Below are 26,503 nucleotides of genomic sequence, written 5' to 3'. Positions count from 1 at the left end.
ATTCATGTTTTTATAAAAAAATGTTGGGGGGGCTCACAGTGAGAATGTCAATGACCTGGGGTTCCCATGAGTCAACACTAAGAGTATCAATATGGTTATATGAGATCAGCAGAAGACATGAGTACAATAGGGGGGGGGGGGGTGCAATGTGCCAAATCATCCTCCATTTGAGGCAGTCACATCCTTCTTTTCTCCCGCCTCTGGAGAGAGAACGGATGGCTCCTTCTGCTCCATTAATCTAATGACAATGCCCCGTGACTAAGACCAGCTTAGCAGGCATTGCTCATCCCCATTGGCTCCTCTTTCACTTAGCATGCCATCTATGCATGAATGCAACAGGGGCAATGACAGCAAAGGAGGAGGAGAAATACAATTAAGAGTGACGGAGTGGATGCAAACAATGGTCAGATTATAATACACTGGTGTCAATGGTTACCGGATGTCATAAGGAGGCCACATAATAGTTCTGGTAAAGGTTTTGATGAAATGCATTTAGAAAATTGTCCAAATTGTGTAAAGACGAGACCTTAGGCCTCGAGTTTCTAAAGGCTACTTGGCCTTTGGTGTTGTTTTGAGGGCACCAATGCCATCGAATACAAATATTATGTTACATGCACGGAAATAATTCATTTACCTTAAGGGTTTAAGATAATTTTATTTTGAATACATAGACCTTGTTTAACGGTGAGATAAATACATTAAAAAGCTGTTTACTACACAAAATAATCAATTGATATTCATAAATGACCAATATTTGTAGAGAAAGTATTTGAGTCAGAAAGTTAAAACATGCTGACCCCTTGTCTAATCAGAGTCTGGTTGTAACAATATATGAGCTATGTGCCTGGATTTCCTCGAGCACAGCTGCGTCGGGGATGCCGGAGCTGATCGCAACCACTCAATGATTTTCACCGGCAAGTGGTGGGAGTTACACACAGTGAGTGAAACCGAAAGTAACATTCCAATTAATCTGTATTTGATGCATGAAATTAGTAACAAATAAAAAATGAACAAATAAAATCAGGGTGGAACTTCATAAATTGTGGATTTCTGTGGCGTGAGCCAATGTGCACCTCTAAGTAATGCAATTTGTCTGGGAGCCCTGCAGGCTATGTGAACATAATGAGATCAATGATTGCTCTACTTGGACTGCTTGACAACTCCCAACAGGTCATAATCTTGACTCATATATGATTGACAAATAAGCTCCATGTGCCAATGAAATCCATGTTACTGCAACCACTCTGCATCACAACATTAATGGGGACTTTCTGAACAAATGTACAAAACTGCAATCCAGCCTTGCAGCAGTGCGATAAGTCTACACAGAACGAAATACTAGCTATTCAAGACATGCTCTTAGCACAGCCTTGGCGCCGCCTCCACTTTAATTCAGACTCGAGATGGCCGTGATGTGCTTGTAGTTCAGCTCTGTGGAGTAGGTAGTAGAAACAAGTCCTTCCAGCTGTTACCTCTGGGAATGTCACTGCTCTGCGCTGTACGCGTTGCTTGCTGATGTCCACAGGAGCACAGGCTCTGTGTAGGTTAGTCCAGCATCTCATAGAAGAGACGTCTGCTTCAGTCTGACCTCCGGGGAAATAGTGACCAGAAGTTGGCTGTCAAATAGCGGAGCTGCTTGCCGAGAATAGCATGGGTCAGTGTGGAAAAATAGGCCTCCCATAAAACAAGAGCAGACAGGGCTTCTTAACTAAATGTGTGACATTCAGAGTCAAGATAACTGCCAAGTATTCTGGCTCACATTAAGAGTTAATGTAACAGATCTGTTTGGGTGTGACTTTGCCACATAAAACCCCGGCAGTGACTGAAGTTATCAATAACAGTAAGTGGTTCTCTCACCCTCGGGGTCAAGGCAAAACTTCATTTCAATTACCCTAATTCAATGTTACGAAAACTTCACAAGGCGTTCAATAGGAAACATGTAATGAAAGTGAAGACTTGTAACCTCATGCGAGAAATTATTTAAGAAAGAATATGTTAATAAGACCAAAGCTTTTTCTTTTATGATCTGAATAAATAACATACGTGTTCCAGAGGCATTTGTTAAGCTCGTCACATTTTGAAATAAACGGATCTTACTGTCGTCCGGGTTTAGGATGCTCATCATTTAATTGCAGTGTCTGGTCCCCATCTAGTAAAGCAAAACAATGGCCCCCCTCCAAAAAGCAAATAAACCAGCTAACTAATACAAAATATGTAAAGAATAACATGTAAGATGAACAACAAAATTATGCTGTAAACATTAAACATTTGAAATTTGCATTTCAAATAACTTTTCTTCCTTTCTCACCTTAAAGCTGTCCAGTAGTTAAACAGTCCAAACGTGCTGTTTGACAAAAGGTCAACTAATATAAAGGCATGTTGATATTATGGAATTAAAGCAAAGTGGGGGTCTTTTAAGATGTTTTAGCCATTAAAACTGGGTTTATGTTTATATAATAAAGTTAGTCCTGAATAATCACTGGATCAAGACGAAGGGCAGAACAGCCCTGGATCACTCGGGGCACCCTCTGGCTTGCTCCACCATTGTTTTGGGGAGAAAATGCCTCAATGACTTCCTTGATTGAGTGTTCTTTTGCTTTATTACAGAGAATATGTTTGTTGCCATGGTGACAGAGAAAGCAGGGGCTGACATAGTAATTCATTACTGACCAAACAAAGATTAAACATAATTTGCAATTCTGGAGGACAGACGGGTAAGGAAATGTTTTCCCTGGTTATGTAATTTGCCTACTGGAGCAGTAATAATGAGAGGAAAAATACATTATAATCTAAGTTGCTTTGGACTGTTGATGGCAGCCATTGCAGGGAATGATAACAGAGGTACACCGTATATAAATTGTAGAATACATAGAATTATAATTGTAATTTCACATTACAAAAATGCAGCCAGTATCTCGAGCACTAACAATACCTTACTCTATTGTCACTGTCATCTCAGCCAGCAACAGGCGGGGAATATACAGTACAGTATAAATCAATAATAAATATTGTGTTTATATTTCTGGCTTCATCTTAAGGTATACAATAAATAAATAAAAAAGATAACCTTGAACTTCAAATATTTCTTTCTGCTCTTATATTAGAGAGGTGAATACCGTCATCCAGCTTCCAGAGTCTGCTATAAAAAGTGTCCTTAAAGCATTATACACAGGGGCAATATCCTGTTGTACAAAGAACATTTTCACTTTGGCTTTCACATGGAGAAAATATATTAAATATTCAGTTTCTACTACCTTGCAACCCCGGCAAATTCAATAGTGTCCAACTATTTGTGCGTATTCTTAGATACAGCAGAAAAAACCAAGTAGAGATGATCCTAAAACACACACACACACACACACACACACACACACACACACACACACACACACACACACACACACACACACATGTATACATACTAGACGAGTGAATCCAAGCATACAAACAAATAAATCCAAGTGCATGATTTCACTGACAAGTATGCAAGCTGGCGTCCGATTCCGTGCGTTGGCATGAGAAGTTTTCACGAGTATGTGTGTGTGGTCTCACCAGCATGTGAGAGATCATTTAAGACTGAATTGTTTAATGGTAGATCACACATCAGCCCAGAGTGCACATCATATCCGTGTGAAACAGCTGCATGACACCCAGATGTAACCACACACATGTCACTTCTCCAAGTTACTCGACATTTCCAAATCAATTAGCTGTGTACAGCGGCTGCCTGTTATGGAACGAGATCAGAACAATGACTGCATATAGTTCAAATCAACCCAAAATAGCACACATTACACTCACAAGACACAATGTATCACATTATAGTGTATGCTCTCGTTAATGCCTATTTGCATACTCTATGAATCGGATCAAAGATAGTGTGATGAGCATTCGATGAATATGCACGAGGCATTGTTCTCCTTGCATTATGAGTCTGTTTAGGCATGAGCTGAACTGCTGTTTTCCCTCTTAGTTCCACCTTATTCAGTATATAGTAGTCACCTGTGACCTTTGCTAAACAAACCACAACTTATCTGTATTAAAGTCTTGAGAGTAACTGGGAAATGGAGAGGAGAAAGTAAATATATAAATCACAAAAAGTGCTGAGGAGCGAGATAAGAAGAAGAAAGGAAATTAAATTAAGTATATGTCCTGTTTTTGAATTGCTGGATTTATGTTCCTGCTTTATTTATTTAATTTGAGTTAAAAAGCGGCAGCAGTAGCAGACATGTGGATTTTAGGAGTCGTGGTCATGAATTGTCAGGCAAAAATAGAATATGACTGAACATGGCCCCCAAAGCAGGTTAATATTAGGAATAGACATCGAGAAACAATTGAGGGCAGTCAGAGACCAAAATGACAATCTGTTTAAAAATGATACTGAATGTCCTGTGTAGTTACAGTGTCAATATTTACATGCTGTAATTTTAAATATATATTACACAGGTTACATTACATTTAATTTAGGCAACGCTTTTATCCAAATCGACTAACAACACATTCCTACACCGTAGGGGCAGCTGCGGTAGCAATTTGGGGTTAAGTGTCTTGCTCAAGGACACATCGACTAGTGGGCTAGCGAAGCCGGGGATCGAACCGCCGATCCTCTGATTGAAGGAAGGACCTGCTCACCACTGATCCACAGGTTGCTTTATCTTAAAGCCACAGGTTGCTTTATCTTAGAAGACTAGCTGTGACATGAACCTCTTGTACTTAGAATATTTCATCAACGGGATGAGGCTCTAACTTGTTTTTACTTAATGACATCACCCCCTTGCCTGCACCTCTTTTTTAAGAAAAGTTGAAAACCCGTCATAAAAAGTAAGGTCCCAATTATCTATAGTGCTCCTCACTTGATCCTCTCTCCGTTCCTTATCCAAACCTGTCACTCCACATTTGAGAACGAACACATCCTTTTTTAACCATCTAATCCATTGAATCATGATTATTGAACAAATGCCAATGTGTGTTACTTGATATCTTCAAATTGCTATGGTGATTAAGAAAAAGATTAGGACAGCACTTGAATGACAAAATGTGAGGTCACTTGCATTCAAAACACAGATTTCCAACATAAACATCCACGCCCCGGAAAAATACAAGTATTTATTTGTACAAAAGGCTTTTTTTCTACTAGGCTGTGATCATGTTTATGTATGTTGTAGAGACATTTTAACATAGGGGTCTATGAGGATTAACTTGCTTTTGGAGCCAGCTTCAAGTGGCCATTTTGGCATACCTAAAGGGAATGGCTGAAACAAAAAAAAGAGATATCCTCCCATTATATTACTGAATAAATCAAGGTAAATGTTACAGTACAGTCGTTGCCCCTTTCACAATTATTAAACAACACACAGCTAGATAATTAACCGAGGCGCAGTCATGTTTCACAAGCAGCACATCATGAAGGCGTTGAACATGGATATATTTCCACATATATTTTCCCAGAGGACCTAACCTAAGCTAACTAGGGCAAAATCACAGGTTCCTTATACGTTTGTATTCTCTAACCTAATTAATCAGCAGTGGGTGGTGCTTGCCATTGCTAGCTTGCCTTATTCGGCATTTCTACTACGATAAAAAGCCGTGGCTCTAATTAGGAGAGATGATCTGTTTTCCATAATGAGAATTGATGGTTTTTCTTCTGCACCACCAAACATTTTCTCTCTTTCTCTCACTCTTTCTAACTGAAGCCCCCATTCTCTTTTACTCTTCGTCCCCACACAGACATACTTCAGAGGTATGTAGAGAAAATGGCTAAATGAAGCACTATGTGATTAATGGACTTAATTTCCAGCACATTTCACTTCACAGTGACAGCCCACTTCCCCCCGAAAGCTTTCTGATTATTAGATTTAAGCCTTTGTCAAAAAGTCTGACATCTTAGAGATGAATGTGTAGGCCTGTCCAGTCCAAATCACCCATATTGTTTCTGCCTGTTCTTCTTACAAGAATTACAAAAGTCATGTAGTGTTTTGTAATTGTCATTGTTTACTCCACAGTGTGTGGTTTTCCTTTGATAGCACGAAGAAGCTAAGCACACTTAAAAGAGAACAAATGAGTGCTAACATTAGGTATTATTACTGTGAGGCTATTTAGTAAAAAAATAAATATCTGAAACCATTTGTACAATAATCTGCAAAGCTGCTCTCGAGGAGGACAAATGCATTGTGCCTAAATTAGTAATCTTGTAAAACAGCAAACCCATATATATACTATAATCTCGTTGCCTCCCATGCTTGTCAAAGCCTCCTAATCTTTGAACACAAAGACAACCCCTCTCTATGTGGCTTTGCAAGTCTGTGCTAATGCTGTGTAAACATTGCTGCTGCTGTTTGCCACTGATTTAGCACATGTTAATATTACATGAGACAGGGGGGGGGGGGCCTTTGATGATGTAAGTGAACACTCAAACTAGGGCTTTCCACCTCAGGGAAGGGGAGACGGGGCTGTGGAGCAGCTCCTTCGAGATTTGTTTCACTTCCGCATTTGCAATAAAGCTTGCTAGGAGTTGAGCTGTGCTTTTTTCTGTAGTCGCATCACAGAGGAGAATTGTTCTAGTTTTAAATAACAGTACTGAGGTAAAACATAGCAATGTACTGTATAAGGTAAAACATAGGGGCAGGTCGATGAAAGATTAAGAACTTGATTTTGGTTTCTTTTAATGAACACCAAAGAGCAGTTACAGTAGCTTGTCCTTAAAAAAGCAGCTTTCGTTTCCCACTCTGATCCACCAGCATGACATTGAATCAGTACCAAAACAGGGCAAGTTAGCTCTTTAGACAGGAACATATTTCCCAGTGCTGAGAAAGTCTGGCAGCAGCTCACATTGGCATTTAGAATCAGAAAAAAAGTCAAATATATTGGAATAAATATAAATATATATATATATATTCAGGGGAAATTTGAGTCTATATACATACCTTAAATTTCCCTGAGTATTCCCGTAACTCACAAATTGAAAGCCATGTTTAGCCTGTGCAGTAATCTAATCAACACATCACAGTCTGAGGATGCAGTAATCTTCTCCTCTGTTTCACCTGTGTGATGGAACCAATTCCCCATGTCTATCAGCCGCCTATGGCCAGTTTGTGCCCTCTGGGAGACGTCCTTCATTATTGCTGCACCAACTTCTCATAATCCCGCACCTCCGACAGCCACCACTAGACATCTCAGTAATGATGAGGCCAGAAAACTGACTCCTTTGTTTGTGACTCGCCACTCTCTGAGGTCTCTCTTTCCCTCCATGTTTCTCTCTTCAACCATACACTAACACCACGCATACCAGCTTGCCAGCTGGCATCCTGTTACTTTTAAATTTTAAAACCACAATATTGTTATGCAAAAGTACCAAATTGTGTGATCTCGTAGATTTGGGTTCACACACACTCACAGCACAATGTCATCAATAGAGTCGTGTAAGGACGAGTAGGCACAAGAATGAGAAGATCAGTTTCAGGAGAGAGAACAGACTCTTGATGAGCCATTAACCTGCTGTCGGTGAAGGAAAACGGTTGTGGGACGTGGTTCAATTTACCCTTTCATAAAGAGGTTGTTGAATTGATGAGCCACAGGAAAAGAGTTACACACCTGGTTTAGAGAATTAGCAATGCTGATGGTGAACATGTTGAGTGAGGAACTGAAAGAGAAGTCAATAACCACGATCAATGTAAGCTTCTAAAGAATCACTGCTACTCTTGTGGTAAAATCCATCAAATTAATAATATAGATGTGGACAAGCCTCTTGTGAAGGAATTTAAATTGGAGATGTGTTTGACCCAGTAGGCTAAATGATGCACAACATTTTATTTTGTCAGCCAGTGCTTTCATGTATCTTTGGGCTGGACATCCTTAGTATTAAGTTGAGGATCTGACTTTTTTTAAATATTCATCAGCGGGTACAAAGAGTCCATTTTCACTTGAAATAAGCTGCCAGAGATTTCTATGTGCTCTCCTCACCGTCCATTACAGTAGCTCTATGGATGATCAATTTTAATAGACAAAAGATGGCTAGTGAAGGTCCCTCCATCAATGAAAGAGATAAGAAAAAATGGAAAATGATGGCCTGTTCTGTGCGTACATTGCATTTCAGGTTGTCTGCTGATCCATTTCATATGAATAGACTTTATTCGGGTCCATTCTGGCGCGTAATATATAAATTAGACCCAGGTGTCCAGAAAGCTGATAACTGGACAGATTTTTTTGTAATCGTCCTGATAACCGTATGGATAGAACGTATTAATGCAACCTGCATTTTCAAATGATAGAATACAAAATCTTGAATTGATCGCTACGTTTGTATGTGTTTTACTAATTGGTGAGACCCAATCGCAGTAACACAATGATTGTACACAGCTGGGCATGAAAATATGTACCAGACACGGATGTGACCCTAACATCAGAAACCATGTCTCAGCTGATTTTACCGGGTCGGGTCTTCTTGGAAGTGCTTGCGAGCGCGAAAAATCAACGGGGACAGATCCAGTATGGACAGCTACGGGAGTAAGGGACATGAAGGACTTGTTGGAAGAATTAAGAAAACATGAGAACACCACCACATGCATAACTCTGTCAAGCAGCCATATTGGGCAAAATGAACGTCGCTACCAGCTAGACGACGGACACAGGATTGAGGTGAAGAAACACAATGAGGAGGTGGATAAAAACAGGCACACTTTAACCCTAACAAGGTTCATAGGGGCATCTTAATATATAAACATGTTATATATATATGTGATTTATATTATACGATACTTATATTTTATTATAATATATTTATGATATTTATATTGTATATTTACATTAGATGGTATTTCTACATCGTATTAGACTGAATATTATATGATATATATATATATATATATATATATATATATATATATATTAATATACTGAATTGTATGAATAAGATGTCCTCATTATGTCAGTGTTGGAATAAATGTTCAATATTTAACTACAAAGTAGAAATGCGTGTTTGATACTTTTTTTGCATTGAATCATACTGGGATGTTTGCTGAAATTGATTGGATGGCCCTACCCAATAATATTTAAACCAGCCGCCACTGGTGAGAAGGATAGAGTGGTCTAATGCACTCTACATCCTTCACTGAGAATAGAATCAAGAGAGACTTTAATTGAAGTTTCATAACATCTAGTGGCAGCATGCTTCACATTGATTCCCATTTGAAAGCAAGCATTTCTTGCTCCCCCGCTATGCAGGAAATGGTACGTGATCTATACGCGGAAGGGCACACAGGTTTACCATCATTATTACTTTTGATTATTAAAAATGAGATGAGACCAATTATAAAGGCAACATACTGAAATGTTGAGTTGCTCAAAGATATGCCCTTTACAGAATCAATAACTAACTGATGTTCATATTTGATTGGTGTACAAACAAGAAAAGCATATTTGTCCCGATTGTAGTGTTCTTTAAATGTGTACATACACACACACACACACACACACACACACACACGTTCCATGATACTCCTGTATATCAGACAGGAGTAAAACTGCAAAGTTACTACGTTGCTTAGTTGCAAGGTATTGTCTGCAGCGCTTGCCCAAATAGATTAATCCATACTAGAGGTCAAACACAATAGTGCAAATTTAATATAATGTTGTGAATTGTTCAACAACATGACATCCACTTCAAGGTCATCATCTAATCATTTCTTTACTAGATTTTCAGAATTGAATTTGTCCTCGAAATGTATACTGAACATTAATCATCTCATGACTAATGAGATAAAATCCATTTCTCTAGAATCGAGACAAAATGGGAACCGTCTGACCATCCTGCACCTTGGAACACTGTATTGTTCACATTCTGGAAAAATTAAGATGATACATAAATCACAGGCAAAAAGGCATTATGGGACATCAAACGGGACATGACTAAGCCCCCCTGGGCACATGACATCATTAAAGATTTATGCTGGGCTATATATCATATTACCATAGGAAGTCTATGTTCACAGAAGCATGGTGCAGCGTCAAGTTGTATTCCTCTTTTGCTTTCTCTTTTGTCGTACTTAATCTTGTGTAATCCACTTAGTGTCACATCTGAATAACATGACAGGAATTCCTCCGCTCCTTGTCGAGCAGCACCTTTACAGAAGCTAACCCAGCTCTTAGTGAGAGTGCTGACGTTTTTGTCTCGGAGCTAAGCTTATCGCCACGGCAATTTGTTTGGGCAAGGTTGGGTAATATGTGACAAACATTGCCACCAATTTATGCATTCTCTGACAGATGATGAACCCTTGAGTTGACACCCCTACAACTGCAGAGAACGGTTGGGGGCAGTCTTTTGTGAGACAGAGAGGATGTTACACAACAAAAATATAAACTATAGCTCGAGGTTAAAAGATTGATTCATTGCATCTTAGGGCACAGATGTAATTCTTCAGAATAGGGCTGATGACCAATTTCCTCTAAGACACTAAGTCACAAGGGAATTAACAAAGACGCCAAGAGAGATAAATGGCCAAATGTCAGTGTATATTATTAGAATCAATGTGCCACAAAATATTTAAGTATGTACCGTTTATTTATGTTTTGAATGTTTTGTTTGTATTGCATTTTACTGGTGGAAGACGCTTAAATGTCATTTGGTGATTCATACCCAATAAAGCAACTTTGAAAACACCACCATAAAAACATACAGTTTGATGGAACAACTCTACAGGAGGACAAATTGTGTTATTATTTGAGACAATACTGAATACCCATTACGTATAGGCTTAAAAGCAGGAAGGTGCTAGGTGCACACAGCTTTGTCCCACTGTTGCCTGGCAAACTATTTCCAGCTGTTTGATAGCTGCGATGGTAATAATGAAAACTGAAGAGCCATGTTGGATACTAAAGGTGTCCAGTACTTAGATTATTTACCAGAGTAAAGATACCGATACAAAATGGTTGTCTATGTATTGTCATTAAAAGCATGAATGACACTGCAAAAAGTTCCACTTGAAAATGAAACATATTTATATATAATATATTTGATCTATTTTAGAATACCTTCATACACACTATATCAGAGAGGACAGGGCTCTACTCTGGCCTCCAAGAGTTCACCAGGAACTTCCAAACAGCAAGACAGTTTCCCTCTGCTGTTGATTTCCACATAGAGAGTTCACTTTTAGCTGACGTTATGCCGGTTGGCAGATGTCTGCTGGAACAAGTGATAACGTTAACTAATATGTGACAGCTAGTCCGGGAGTTCCAGATGAACTCATTAAAGCCATTGACATGATAGATGTGCGGTAATACCAGAAGCGTACTGTGGTTAAGCCTCACACATGCAATTCCATTTTAAATCACGTCAATTTATGAAGTTACGGTACCGGTTCTTTGAACTGCCAAAAGGGACGAAGAAAGAATTGCATTTCACAATCCCTTGTGATACACTATCACTGTACAAATGCACACCGATGCAGCAGTGAGTCACTTGAGTCATTTTAAGTAAACCCAGCTGAAGGTACTGTTTATCACATTTTCAATATATTGGGTTTAGCTTCTGTAGTTTCAGGCTGCGATGCTCTTGGTATCAGAAATAGCTTCATTTAGTTTTTTTCAATTCCCTCCATGAGCTCGGTTTCACAGCCACTGCTGCTGTTGACCATGTTGGTAAGTGGGCCAAATCAGAGGGCCACAATTAATGTAGTCCTGTTTGGTTTTTTAACACCAGCACACACCTGCTCCTTTCACCTCACTCAGTACCTTTGCCTCATCTCTCCTGCTCTAAACCCACCCTTAAACTCTCACCTCATGGTTTGGAAACCTCTGATGTAACGTGATAACTGTATCTTGCTAAATGGCTATTAATGATACAGGAATCAAAATAACACCAGTTCAATTCATTTGGTTTAGTTTGCAGTTAATTACAGACAACCTCTATGAAGGTCAGCAATTAAGCATGATTGTCTTTGTTTTTCATCCATTTTCATCTGACCTCACACATATTTTCTAAACGCTTTATTGGACAGAAAGATTTCTTGCCACAGCTAAAGACCTTGCTAGATATATTCCAATGGCACCTCGTCTCTTGGGATATCACAGATATTGTCAGCATATTAGATTCTCTTGACCTTAGTCATTGACCAAGGACTGTCTTGCCCAGTTTGGTTCAATCACCAGTAAGTCGTGATACATTTCTTTTCTATTACCTAATGATGGAGCCTACTTTTACACCCTATACTTTGAAAATCCCTTTTGTATTATTCCTCAGTGCGCTGCCTATTCAAAATGCTGTCTCTGAATTATAGTGGACTGAATTGTTCATACATTTTCTGTTCTGACATGCCCTGCTATGTGTACGGAACATTAATGCGTGTCCACTAGACATCTTTGAATATCAGAAAAGCACACAGAGGCATGAGGAACGAGCACTAGAGAATACAAAAAACTCAAGAGGTAAAGTCTGTATGCGACATCACTATGGAGATATACAGGAGTAAAAAATCACCGAAGCAGATTCCGTGTCCACCCATCAGAAAGTCTTTCTCTCTTTGTGTTGGTAATTAGGGCTGTAGTCAACCAAAGACAATCTTGGTTGACTGAAATATTTACCCACACATTAACCAATCAATGGGAATAAATGAATCTGCACAGTTAGATGAACTTAACCATCAACAGTGCATTCTACCTGGTAGCCTAAATTAATTTAAAATAAACATGAAAAGCTATTTGCAGCATATTGAATCATGTTTAACCTATATATTTTATACTTACACCTAAATGATTTCTAAAAATATAACGAGTCCCGCGACGGGAGGCAGTTGTATTAATGATTTGATTATTAATATATGAGACCAAACATATTGAAATATGACCATTCTGATAAGTTAAGACTTAAATCTTATCAAGAAGTAATGTGCCAGTCAGGATTTTGTAATATCCGCTGGACCCACCCAACCTGTTCTTCAGCGCCCAATAAGCAAAAATAGGCATTAGTCAACCGATCTTGACTTGCAAATGGCCAGCTTAATGCATTATGATTATAGTAGCAGAATTGTCAGGACTATGGAGTTATCTAAGCTGAATAATTGTAAAAATCACATTGCAGCAAATAAATAGCAGCAAAAAACGTAACCCTCGATCAACCGACCAGAGGGTGTCAGCTCGAGTGAGAATGCAAGTTTTTGAAGATGAACAATGGCATTAACATTATCCTCTCATTTAGTGTGATTGGACTGTCATCGTATGTAACACTGATGAGCAGAGCATCTCTCTCAAACAAGAAACACTGAAAAGTGACGACAACATAAAACGATTCTTCGGGAAAAATCAAGGAACAGGTCAAATGTTGTCGACTTTGAATGCGTAGTAGTTGTATCCTGTAATTACAGACTCAAAACATATTTTTGGTTGATCGGATGTTATTATCTATTTAAGCATTATGGGTAATAATGTGCAGATCCGTGAGCAAAGGTTACAGATTTGACCCTATCCATTGTTTGTTTGTGTTATGTAGCCTACTTTTGTCTGTACTCCATACCATTTAATATGGTCTAGACCTTAAAACAAACAAAAGGAAAATGAAAGAGGATGCATCTTGCTTCATGAAGGCAGGGTGCACCAATCTGTGCCTAATACCTATGGTGGATTGGGTGGGGTGTGATGTATCTTTCTATGCATGTCTGTGGCTACATCTTCCAATGGCAGATTTCCTTTGGGGCTAATAACTCTGTATGAAAAGAGACGATTAATGTTGGTCTAAAGGTTCTGGTCATCACAAATAGACCTGTTCCAACAGTGATCCATCCACTTCCCGTTAACTGTCCAGTAAAGTGCTTAATGCAGTGGCCCCCAGAATAATATTTACTGCAGCAGTCAGTCTCATGTCACTGAGCCCTGAAGGCCAATTCACTATTGGTTACATTCAACTCCATATTGATCATACATAATCACCGGAAGTATGTCTTCCCCCTTGACTCTGCTTATGTCAAAAGTAAGGTCACTGCTGTAAATCTATAGTAGGAAAGGCTAATGAACTGATGAAGGTAAAATTAACAACCTAGAATATTGTAGCTATGTATGGAGAAAGCTCTATGACCTGAGACACTAAAAACTAAACTAAACACTGCATTTGCTGTAACTAATTAATGTGACTATACCTCAGTGGATATGCTGTCATTGCAGCATTTGGGACAAAAAATATAAACCACTTATTATAGATGAAAAATGTTGGAATAAAAAAATGGAAATTTAGTAAATTAAGAAAAGAGGCAAATAAAAGACCGCAAAGAAGGGTTGTGAGAGATTCACAAAAGATGCTAATACAAATATAATAACTACAAGAGGGTTAATCATTATTAAAACCACATACAAAGACAATACACACTATGGCTTACAAAGAGCAGTTCTAGGCGCCAGAGTACATTGCAAGCATGTCCCTTAAAGACTTATCTACCCATTATACAACTTTGCTCTTGATTGTTGAATGCATCGCAGAGATGGGGCCTGTAGGAGATAAGGCAGATGGAAGTGTCCTCCATAACGCCATGGCTGTTAAGGAGAAATGCTTCAAGACAGTCAAGGTCATCGTAAAACCTCAATCTACCATTAGAATAGTGATGGAGCATAACGTCCTTGAGAGTCCAAGAATTGCTGGCACATGTTAATTCTTGCAGTAGTGGCAATGAAAAGGAACCATGGCAACTTTAAAAGACTGAATATTCATCTTGTGATGGAATTAGCACGGCATATCCGTGTGGGCAACACTGATTTAATGGAGAGCTCAGCCTGCAGCATCTATGTAAGATGCAGATATAAAGAAGTATAAACTGATAAATGGCGATTATACAGTACATGGATACTGAATGATGAATGGGAAATAGATAGATAACAGCTATATTAAGAAACACAGACAAAGTGGGCAGGGGAAGTACTGGATGGAGAGTGTTAAAGAAACCATTGTGTGTATTTGTGTATCCCTTCCCAACATGTATTGTTAATAAAGTAAACTGCGTCTCACCAATCTTCAGCTAAAATTAACAATTCCAGTCTCGACGTAACTGTGTGCAAATGGTGAATTATATGGAGGTGATGTACACCGGCATATAAGCACAGTCACTTAACTTTGTGCATGTGCTTGTGTTATGATGCTCGAGGGATTTTGTACACCACGACTACTTTCAGCAGTAGTTTGTGAATGCAATTTGCTACTCAATACTTTAATAATGGAAAATCTTGAAAGACCAGGAAATTCAACGTCTATTAAAGTCTAATGTTTTGCCTAAAATATTTCTGTAGCAAATAGTTAACACTGAATTTGTCATTAATCTTTGGAAATGGAATAATATATATCCATTAACAGACATAATTGAGCAGTTGACTTGAAATATTCATAACTGATCTAGACTTCACTTTAAGACATGGAAAATTATAATAGAAGGTGAATAGAAGTTATGACTGTAAAAAGGAAGATGGTACTTTCCGTCAAGAGTGTGTCTCAGTTCATTTAAAATATGACATACTGAGCATGCATACTGATATACTAAATGAGATGGGGGATATTTAAGTACAACATTTTCCTTTTAAAATTTAATTTATATCAACTACTTCACAGAAACAACAGTAAAATTGGATCTTAGCACAGAAAATTAATGTATTAGTGTTGTTTCTTTCTAACAAGAGAAATGCCTGGATTGGTGATGGGTTAGGATTACGCAATTCTCATTAAAATTATCCTTGGGAATTAAATTTCATAAATCCACTGTTAATAGACCAATGTCACAAGGATACCTACAATGTACCCCTCAAATACTGAGGAACAACTTCATTTACCTGTGTCTGTAATATTCCTAGAACCCTTCTTACTTGATTTTCCTCTACAAATATACAAAGCAGAAATCATCCAACCTTTGTGTTGAGTTCAATTAAAATCATGTCAGGAATCAAATCATATGGGCATTACGGGTGCAGTCCAATGTCTATTTTGTGTCGTGTCAGGATTATAGAAAAAAAGAAAATAGCATGTGTGTAAATGTGTGTGAGTGGTAGAGTATAAATGTGATTGTGAAAGGTTGTTAGTAACATGGCTGTTTAAATGTTAAGTGTGTGACTATTTGTATAATTACAGAGCTCAACAAGAAGGCATGACCAATACTAATGCAAAAAACTAATTTGGGAAAGAAGATTTCCCTGACTATCACAGGTTCATTACATTACATTTCACAGATCCATTAGACGTCTTTAAATCAATGTTATTCCCACCTTAATAATTAGTGGTTTCCTGTCACTGGTCGAGATGGTGTAATGAGAAGGATGTGAGCCTTTCGGGTAAACTTGGCTTGTCACTGAGATGAGTAGAGAGCAATGGTGGGGAAAAGAAAGATATTGTGCACCGAGGAGCCAAATGGAAGAAAATCATAGGAAAACAAAGTAGACATGATGAGGGGGCAATTCTTTACTTTGACAGTGCTGTTCATGTCCAAACTCAAGGCTAATGGATCAAGACAGCTCCTCCCTGACATCAGGGATATGACTGCAGTGACATTGATCAGGATGTTAATTAGCCTAATATATTAAAGGATTGTGATGGTGGTGGTTAAGATGACTGTGTCTGAGATGGCGCGACTAATGATGATGACAACAATGACAATGATATTGCCAAGTATATAGGATAGCCTTGAGTGTATTAGCTATTCAGCTAGCCAGGACCAGTAATGTGCATGTTAACCCAGACAAAAGGATGCAATTCTACATTGCACCTCATTATGGCTTGTGCTCTATATTTTCAATATGTGATATGCCATACATATTCTACATTGCACCTCATTATAACTTGTGCTCTATAGTTTCAATATGTGATATGCCGTACATATTCTTTGGATTATACTGGTACAACGATAACGACACATAGTTTGAATGTCTGTGGGAGAGGTGGACGGTATTTTCTGGAGTCATAGTATTTCTTAAAGTGTGACAGCTTAGTTCATGCTGTGATGTTGTCAGTCAGCAAACTGTGCTGCTCGATGAAACTGTCTCTCTTTCAATAACAAGTTTTTCCAATATCTTCGAGAATTGTGAAAGTAAAGAAACTGGCCTGTAATTTGTAAAATGGTGTCTAACCCCAGCTTGATATAAAGGGATAACTTGCAATTTTCATTTTGCTTGGGAATTTACCAGTTTGTGAGTTCGTGGTTTTGCAACAAAACAATGAAGTTCTAACAATTGCCATATCAATTGAATTGCAGTCGGTAAACAATTCATATTTACACATACAGCCTAAACGCACTGAAAGCCACTCATTTGGCACACCACTGAACCAGCAATACCTTAGGGACATAAAAAGATGTATTAATTTGTTGATGTTCTGGGGACTACAAAAACACTCATTTTTGTACAATGGTGTTACAGAGTGAAGCTTATCTTACCTCATAAACAATCTTTGTCCGAGTACAGATGCTTCCCAGCAGAAAGCACACAAACTGTACAGCAAGTCACAACCGGAATGTAGGTTCACATTTTACTGCTAATGTGACGTACTCCCAGCAAAACTGGTCATTTTAACCAGTAGGGTATTATTATTGAATTCACAATCTATTAATTCAATACAATCATACTCTGGAGAAAAAAAAACGTAGATTTGTATTCCTTCAAGTGCTCTCCAAACAGGTACTGCAGCTTTAGAAAAAACAGCTGTGCATACTGGATCCTCAATTGACGCTGCAAAATCCAAGCAATGTTGGGGTCATTTAGTGCGTGTTTGACAATTTGAAACAATTGGTGTACCTTGAAACGTGAGCGTCAGACACAATCAGTGCATTTGGGCCTTTACTTACAATAAGGATGCTTTTATTTCCAACTCATCATTAATATTTTTAATTTTAGTCTCAGGACCGGGCTCCTGCTCTGGCATACAATCAACTGCTGTGTACCTAACTGTTGCCAAATAATTTTCATATCAAACCAAAACAAGGCACAGGGTAAAAGCAAAGCGACATCTCCCTCCTTTTTTCTTTCATCAGCATAATAGAATGTATTTGGCGAACATGTCCTTGAGCTCAACAAAGTTTAACATTGTCCGATGCAAAGGACAGATTTTGAGAGTAGCATCAAGCAGATCCTCCCTCATTAATATACAGCTTGGGCCGACCAAAAGGGCACGCAAATCACTCACTCTCTCGCTAATGTCAAAGGAAGCAGCAGTGCTGTTTTAAGTGACAGTATGTAAAGAGAGGGCCACATGAAGCTTTCTAAAAGGCTCAGTTGCAAGGGCCACGCTCACTGAAGGACATAAGAATTTATTACAGGACTTTTCCTCCAATAACTAAACACTACTCAGGTTTGGATCCGGCCTACTCAGGTTTGTTCCTCTCAATCCACCATACAATGTGTCAAAGAAGAAGATCCACCACGAAGTCACCCATTGGTTAGAAAGAATGCAGGTCTAAGCATTGTCTTAAATTTATGCCGGTTAAGTTTTGAGCAAAGTGAGAAAAAACATGGAGACATACACAGATAGTGTGGTTAGATAAAGAGGAGCAGAAGGTTTTTACAACACACATTCTCAATATGAAAATTAGGTACACCTCAAGTGCACAACAAATTATTATAAAAGGGTTATTTGAACAACAGCGCTTGTAATTGAATCAGCAATTCAAAATCTCAGACCCGTCAGGTTGAGCTGTCATTGGCTATTTCCATCACCAACATGAAACACAGAAGGAGAGAAAAGCACACACAGGTATATTTTGCAGCTGCAATCAGCAACATTACTCAAAGTGTCTGAGCTCTGCATGCGGAACTGCACAACAAGCATGCCATTTAAAAAATTAAAATAAACGTCAATGATGGTTGAAGCTTCAAGTTGTGGTTTGTGGTTTTATTTTAGCCACTAATGTCTGCACAAGCAATTAAGAAGACGAGCAAGTTTAGGAGCTAGATTAACCTCCATTCTGCTAAGTTAACTTATGGCAAATAATGTAATAACATGTTCCTCACTGTCTGGGAGAAAAGCTGTATGGCATTAAATTAGGGAAAGTGCCCATAAGATGAGTGCAGAATTCCAAAATAAGTACTGTATGTGTGGGTGTTTGAAATGGTGAACATGGTGTACTTTAAATGGGCACATTGTTTGAAATTATATATCTGCATTTACAGTGTAATACATTTGATTTTTTAATCCTCCAGTAGGCATGTTCTATTGCAGTTTTTGTAATCGCTATCAAATAATAGCAAACTATTAAAAATATATATTTTTGCCAATATTACAATGTCTAATATTTACATCTGGACTTTTAATATGCAGTACAACGCTGCATTATCTCTTCTTATTTAGATAGGAAGAGAGATGCTGAGGAACAATGCCTCTGTTGAAATCTTAAGGCATCATTATGGTAACCTGACCGGCATTGCTCATATATTCACACACAACATGCACATAACTCTTTACATTCTCAGACATATCTATATCTATATATATATATATATATATATAGATATATATATATATATATATATATGTGCCCTGCTGCATAATGCATGACTGACCTCCAACCAACTTGTTAGCATGTTCACGGAACACCTGGGCGTACTCCTTGACCTCCTTCTCATTTCCACTCTTGGCCGCTTCGATGAGCACCAACAGAGGGACGTTGGTCTCCAGGAAAGAGTCTGAGATGTGGTCCATCACTGCCTTTCTCAACTAGAATACCAGAAGGAGAGATGGGGAAAGAGGTCACACAATTAATATTCTTGCAGATAAGTTTACTGTGTTACATTTGCAGTGATCAGAAATCATTTAGCATTGGGATGTGTATGATGTAGTAACATAATGGGGTGAAGGGACAGAAAAAAGGGAGAGCGAACAAGAACAGGCAGATCTCTCAATAGACAGCAGTGTAAATTGCTTGTATGGCGTCATTTCCCATAAGGCCTTTTACTGAGGCAGACTTGCGACTTATATCTTTGTTTATGGAATCATTTTGGAACCAAACTGGCAGGGGACTAGTTGTTTATAAGACAGTAAATGGACCCTGATGGCCCACACTGGGATATCCGATGAGATGCCAGAGGGAACAGTATAGAAAGCACAACAGACAACAAGTCCTTTATCTTACACAAAGAAGGAGGTAGGCACATGAGACCAGTACTAAGACCGGCAATAATAAACAATATGGACACAAGGTGCAATCCCGCACATGTAGCACTATTAATTTGTTATGAGATGACTTACAGTCTGAAATCTTCCATCCTTAATTAATCTGTTCTAATTCTCTTCACTATAAAAATGCAGTGATGAGAATGTTACTTCTAGTTCAGTCACACAATTAAGGTCCATGCAAACAAAAAAAGGATAAACTGTATGCACATCACACACACACAAATCCCTTACGGCCAGTTCAGTTATCACTTCTCCAAACATGCAAATGATGGCATGAAAGGGAAACGGGTTTAATGTTAATTAAACATGGGTGACAGAGATTTGTTTGACTTTTCAAGAAATCTTCGATACGTAGATGTATAGCAAACACTGTGACCATATTTATGAATTAAAAATGTTTAAGCAGAAAGGGAGATGGTAGTGGAGGCTAATACCTGTGACTGACAAGCGTACATTAATATAACAAACAAAACATTAATATGTAAGTCTGTCAATCGCACTTAAATAACCTGCTGCAATTTCAAACTTAATTGCCAGTCCACAGAGGTGACGAGACCACAAGTGATATTATGCCTTTCTAAGGTTAGATAATCCATCACTATTGCCTCTGGAAAGAGAATAGATTTGGCCAGTCTAGTGGACATGGCAGGTCTGCAAATGCTGTAAACAACCTGAAGCTCGCACTCTCTGTAAGCACTCCTTTATCAGAACTCTATAATCCTGGATCACCGATGTGATGAGATGTATACTGATATTCAAAGGCTGATGAATTAGACTTTTTTTTTATTGTGAATATAAAAATCTGGCATTGCCAGAACTATTGTCGTATATTTCAAGTGACAGTGATGTTGAAGAATGATGATGAAGGAATCTCCGCGGACACTGTTCTTTCTGGTATAATAAAGTTTATTACAGACAGGAATCACAGGTCAGGACGGGCGCCTATAGAATGCCCGGAGACTTCTCGGTACCACATATGGAACGATGGTTTGGAATCCGAGCCTCTAAGCAAGGCCGAATATACCACACTATCTTCCCACTATGTTAGTGCTGTTGCAGCATTGGATAAAGTTGTGACATAACACACTATCATTTTGCGTTGGATGGAAACAAGAGCTGGGTTGTTTGCAGGCCTTAAATGTGATTACTTCACCAATGTTCTCACTGTAGTAAATACAATAATGGAGAGGAATGGGGGAAATGTTGTTGAGCTACATAACCCCATCACTAGGATAGATAGGGCCCATGTTGAGGGAGACTTTGACTATGTTATGAATGACAAATGTAAATAAAAGTGGCAAGAACAGAAAGTATCAGAATGCAGTGACTGGCCACATACATTTAAACAGTAAAGGATAGCATTCTTATTTATAATTAATTAATAGACAATGTCAGACTCATATTACATCATAAATTATTAGGATAAAGATGTAGTATATGCATGTGGCATTTCAACATTTTCAGTTGCGATGCAGATCACTCAGACAGTAAAAAAATTGTATCTTGAACTCTGTAAAAATGATTTTTAAAGGGCTGCACATTATTTCTTTGTCAGTGATGAACATTGGGAAGCCTTGTCAATCACATCTTTCTTTGTTTGTGTGAAGTTTAAAAGATTTTAAAAAAATACTTGGAGTTTGGAACCATTGAACATTCAGAAGGATTCCTGTAAGTTACACGTTGGTATTGTTGTTTCTGAGGAGCAATCACTAGTTGATGGCATGTACAAGGGCTTATATTATGCATAAGATGAGTGTAAAAGATTTCATGGCCTCAGGATACTCATGAATGCCCAACAGTGAAACTGATTCTGACGGTTGGTTTGGGTGGAGAAATTATGCAGACGAGTGATTTCCCAAGTCAGTCTCTCCTGCACCATCAGCATTCTAATGCTCACACACCACTCCCACAGAAATCCATCTTCAATCTTTCAGATCTCACCTCCCTCCATGCTCCACCCCCACTGTCTCTTCTCTAACACTCCCTCAGCATTTCACTAACACTTAAAGGAAATAGACCTGGAATTCCAATAGATAGCGAAGGCTTTGCTCATTATAATTTAGTGGGGCAGCTATTTTTCTCCCGAGTCACACAGTGCCACAATGGATTCAAGCTCTGAACGCTTCAGGTTTTTTGTTTTACATATCAATATGTGAGACTTTTTCTAGGAGTGCTATGGGCGTTCGTAATTGTATCTCGGGTTTAATTTGTGGCCATACAATTTATTTTTTCCAAAAATGTCAACAATTTGCAAAGAGCCCTTTCTGGCTTCAACGTGCCAATGCATGCATTAATTGAGGTCCATGAGAGTTTGTTAAAAAGTACTTTTTCCAAAGTAAACATTGAACTTTCAGGCACAGGGTTATTAAAGAACATATTTTCTGAGTTTGGTGTTTGACTCTTGCCCCGACAAAGCCCTGACCTCAATACCACCCAACACGTAAGATGAACTGTGCCCAACACGAGTGCCCAACCTTTCCATGCTGTGGCTAAATGGGAGCAAATACATGCAGAATCTTGCAGAATCATGTAGAAATATTCTTATATGATGAGCATATTAATGCCCATTGTTTTGCAATAAGATTTTCCAACAATCAAATCTGGCATTAATGTTCAGATGTCTGAATAATGTGTTTCAGTGTCTGCACACTGGTGCCATTCAGTGAGATCAGTAATGTTGCATTGCATCCTAAATGTTTAGCAGTAACGCAGATGGATTTGAATGATCCTGGTTCAATTAGCCATTTGGAAGTAGGCTATTTGTGAATGAATTAATGCATGATTGACTAAAGATGTAGTTGAGTTAATAAGAAACAGTGTTCACATGCCTCTTAAGCTGTACATCTCTCCACTTTTGCCATCCAAAGAGGGGAAAGTTAACATTAACAGCAGCAAATATCCCCCGATATTGAAGAGGCGAACAAGCTCTGTGAAATAATAAAGATGATGCATATGCATAACAAAACTTGACAGGCAAATATCTGTGTTGCTCACTGATAAATTGGAGGGCTGTGTGATCTTCACAGATGAGATTAGCATTAATTTGATGCGTTTGCTTTTTAATGGGGAACATGTTTTCATTTTGTGGGATTAGACACCTGCTTGGTCCCAAAAACAAATGCATGAGGGACACTGTCCTATCCCCCCATCCACTGTAACATCTCATATGATCAGTTTATGATTACAAAAAAAACAAATACATCATGTGTGGTTAAAATAACTGCAATTATTATAGGTACACACATGCATTAAGACCTGACTTGTTTACAGTTCAATAGAGTCTTAGCACATGTAAAGGCTAGAAACTACGGATAAGAACACTAAGCTGGATTAATGAATGTTTACAGTTGCACTTTGGTTTCTTTTACGTTTCACTTGTGATTCAGAGCACATAGTGGTGTGTACCTTGGGGTCAGCACAGGAAAGTTTCTTATTAAAATGTCAAGAGCAATCACAGCATAAACGGCTGGAGTCATGGCTGAGGGGGAAACAGCCTGAGCAAATAAAAAATTAAGTAATAGCTCTCATATATGATATCTATCAGGGAGCATGGGAAGATGATTAGAGAGAGGAGAGTGGAGAAATGAAAGGGGGAAGAGGGACTGACTGATCATCAACAGTCTAAGGACAAACACATTTGATAGCTCATCTCAGAGCCTCGATTGAATTTGTCCTTCAAAATAAAACACTAGCCAGGGGACTCCAGTTTTAGAAACAAGAAAGGGGTGAAACATTTTAACTTTTTAAGGAGAACTAGCGATGGCAGATATTGTTTATGTCACGTTGACTCTTGATCCCCTGCATCTACTGAAGTTTATTTTACATTTTCTAATGAGGGGATTCTGATAATCCAATTGAAAAATGTACTTTTCGAGTAATACTGAATTGTAGGTAATCTTAGTAAGTAACTCATCGAACAATTCCACTGACCACAATCACATGTAAGACAATGTACTAACCAAATCAGTGTTTGTGGTGGAAGGTGGGAGCCATGTTTACTCCAGGACATAAACCAGGGATTATCGGACTGTTTATCACCATCAGAGGTACTGAGACACTCTTCTCAACGTCCAGGGATTCTTTTTTCTTGCTGAGTGACCAAGCTTTTAGGTAAGTGTTTCCCAAGCTTTTTTTCTTTTCTTTCATGGAACACATCCTGAGTTAAAAGAATTTCCAAGATGCCCTACTAACCGTTAACTACTAAATAATTAAAATACTATACAATGGAACCATTACTGTGTGAATAATTTAGTGGCTTTGTGGAACTTGAGTTTGGTAAACCACAATTGGCTGGGAAATGGTGACAAAAACAAATGTTGTCATTTAATACAATGGAGGGTTTTGCAGAATCTACCGATATAGACATAATGTGTAGCAATAGGGTTGCATGAGAAAGATGAGTCTGTGGTGATGCCGTTAGAATTCAGCAAGCTGGGCCCCTTACTGGACTGGTTAATTTTTCACTATAAATTTAATTTGTGAGTATTTTGTGATTAAGATATGTCTGGAAATGTATCAACTGATTTATGGGACGCTTTAGCAGCATTTTACGCTGTCAATACAACAATCACATACATCACATATCAAGTTGATATGGCACATTTGGTAGCAAACAGTTGCGTATTTACACAACAAGCAGAGCAACATTAGCATTCATGCCTGGCTACCGGAGAATGTAAATCCAATATTTGCTGTACTTATACCGTTGTTTTTAGTTTCGAACCGCTACTGAGGAAAATAACATACTCATGGTATGCAGCTAATCAAACTGTCTGTTGCATCTGCCACGGTTGCTGATGAGAGCGAAGTTCCCTAAACAATGAGCTGACACGCTCTATAGAGCTGAAGGGAATCCCAAAGGCAGGTCATACTATTCTGTGGGTTTGTTTTCATGAGCTTTAACCTCCTGACAACGAAGATCTCCTATATAGGGGACCCTAGAGTTCCCCTATTTATTGACAATTAATGAGCAATTAAAAATACATTTTATTCTATTTATTCTTTTACAGAAAAAATCGGGGATTTAATAATATATCATCCACTTGTACGTGCTCTAAACACAACTTGAATAATAAAGAAAAGATTTGACGAAATACTCTCTAATTTCTTTACTGCTTTACTTTATTACAGTCAACCTTTGCAAAGAGACACATTGTACTATGATTTAGGAAAAGTTTAAACAGTCAGCTGCATTTTTTTTCAAACCTAAAACTTTTTAATTTGTGCTGTGTGCCAACTTCATTTAATAATAACCAGTAACATATAGACTGATATTTACATATCTGAACAAATAACAAAAACAATTATTATTGTTAATATAACAAAACAATTAGATCCACTATTTTTGGTTTGGGTATGCAATTTGCAAGCCAAGGTCTAACAAATAGGTTAGTTTTTGAGCGGTTAAGTCACATGAACAATTGTTAATATTTTGATGAGAGTTGCCTGAAGCTAAATACATTTTTGTCTTTTTTGTTTCTTGTTTCTTGAATTGTAAAAATGTAAATAATTGTATTATTTGTATTATTATTATTAGTCTAGCTTTCAACATGTGCTTGCTCCAACAATGCCTGTTTTTATTCCCACTACACTAGCAGTAACAGATCGAAAGGATTCACATATTATACATTGTTAGCCTAAACCAAGAGTTACAGCTGATAAGTTTCATGGCAGCTGTTCCTCCTTAACATGATAACCCTCAACAATTAAAAACAGCTGTACTAATCAACAAACTAATGGCAGCAATGTAAATGGTTTCAACATCCCAAAGCAGAAAGAGAGGAAGAGAAAGAAATTCCAAAAAATGTGAAGCAGTTGTGCTAAAGAGAATCCTGCAATCAGCAGTCAGTCAAAATACAGCCCAGAGAGATGACTTGACAGATGCATTCATTACAGACAGGATGACAGGGGGTAGAACACATGGCTCATCTCCAACCACTTTGCAGGGTTGGTTACCTTGTGAATGCTAATTAAAGTGAGGAAAGAAATACAAATCTTTAGACATTTGCCAGGTTTTTTTATTAGTATTTTTTTTTCTGCTGTCAAGTACAACTCTCAAGGTGTTCTTTTTGGTTGAACTTGCACTTTTAACTGCAGTCGTGGTTTTAAAAGCAACAATACTCTGACTCAATTATGACATCAGATGTGACTGAGACAAAATATTATTGGTGTTTTTGTGATGAAACAGGTAAGTAAATGCATTCCTATGTACATTGTATAGTATAAAGGATTTTTAGAAAATATTCCTGATATTGTTATGTCTAATCTGAACAACTGTATACAAATGGACACTAACCTGAATAGCTTTGAATTTGGATTTCACATTTTCAAGTTGGAGGGCTACATTTCTAAACTACAGAATCATTCGTTAGCTTGCCTTGACAT

General features: G+C 38.1%; 1 protein-coding gene across 4 annotated transcripts in view; it reads right to left on the bottom strand.

The window, feature by feature from the left end:
- Window positions 1-26,503, bottom strand: part of ctnna2 (catenin (cadherin-associated protein), alpha 2) — a 239,359-nt gene that overhangs the window by 42,201 nt on the left and 170,655 nt on the right. For all 4 annotated transcript variants that reach the window (XM_034534786.1, XM_034534816.1, XM_034534796.1 and 1 more), the window contains 2 exons: window positions 19,514-19,660; window positions 14,560-14,565 (listed from right to left, as the gene is read on the bottom strand). In XM_034534786.1, the coding sequence (XP_034390677.1) occupies window positions 14,560-14,565; window positions 19,514-19,660 (153 nt within the window). The remainder of the gene's footprint in view (window positions 1-14,559; window positions 14,566-19,513; window positions 19,661-26,503) is intronic.

Source organism: Cyclopterus lumpus, chromosome 1, assembly GCF_009769545.1.
Source record: "Cyclopterus lumpus isolate fCycLum1 chromosome 1, fCycLum1.pri, whole genome shotgun sequence".
In the NCBI taxonomy this organism is placed as follows: Eukaryota; Metazoa; Chordata; class Actinopteri; order Perciformes; family Cyclopteridae; genus Cyclopterus; species Cyclopterus lumpus.
Note: the sequence above shows the minus strand (reverse complement) of the source record. Positions and strands in the feature narration are given on the sequence as shown.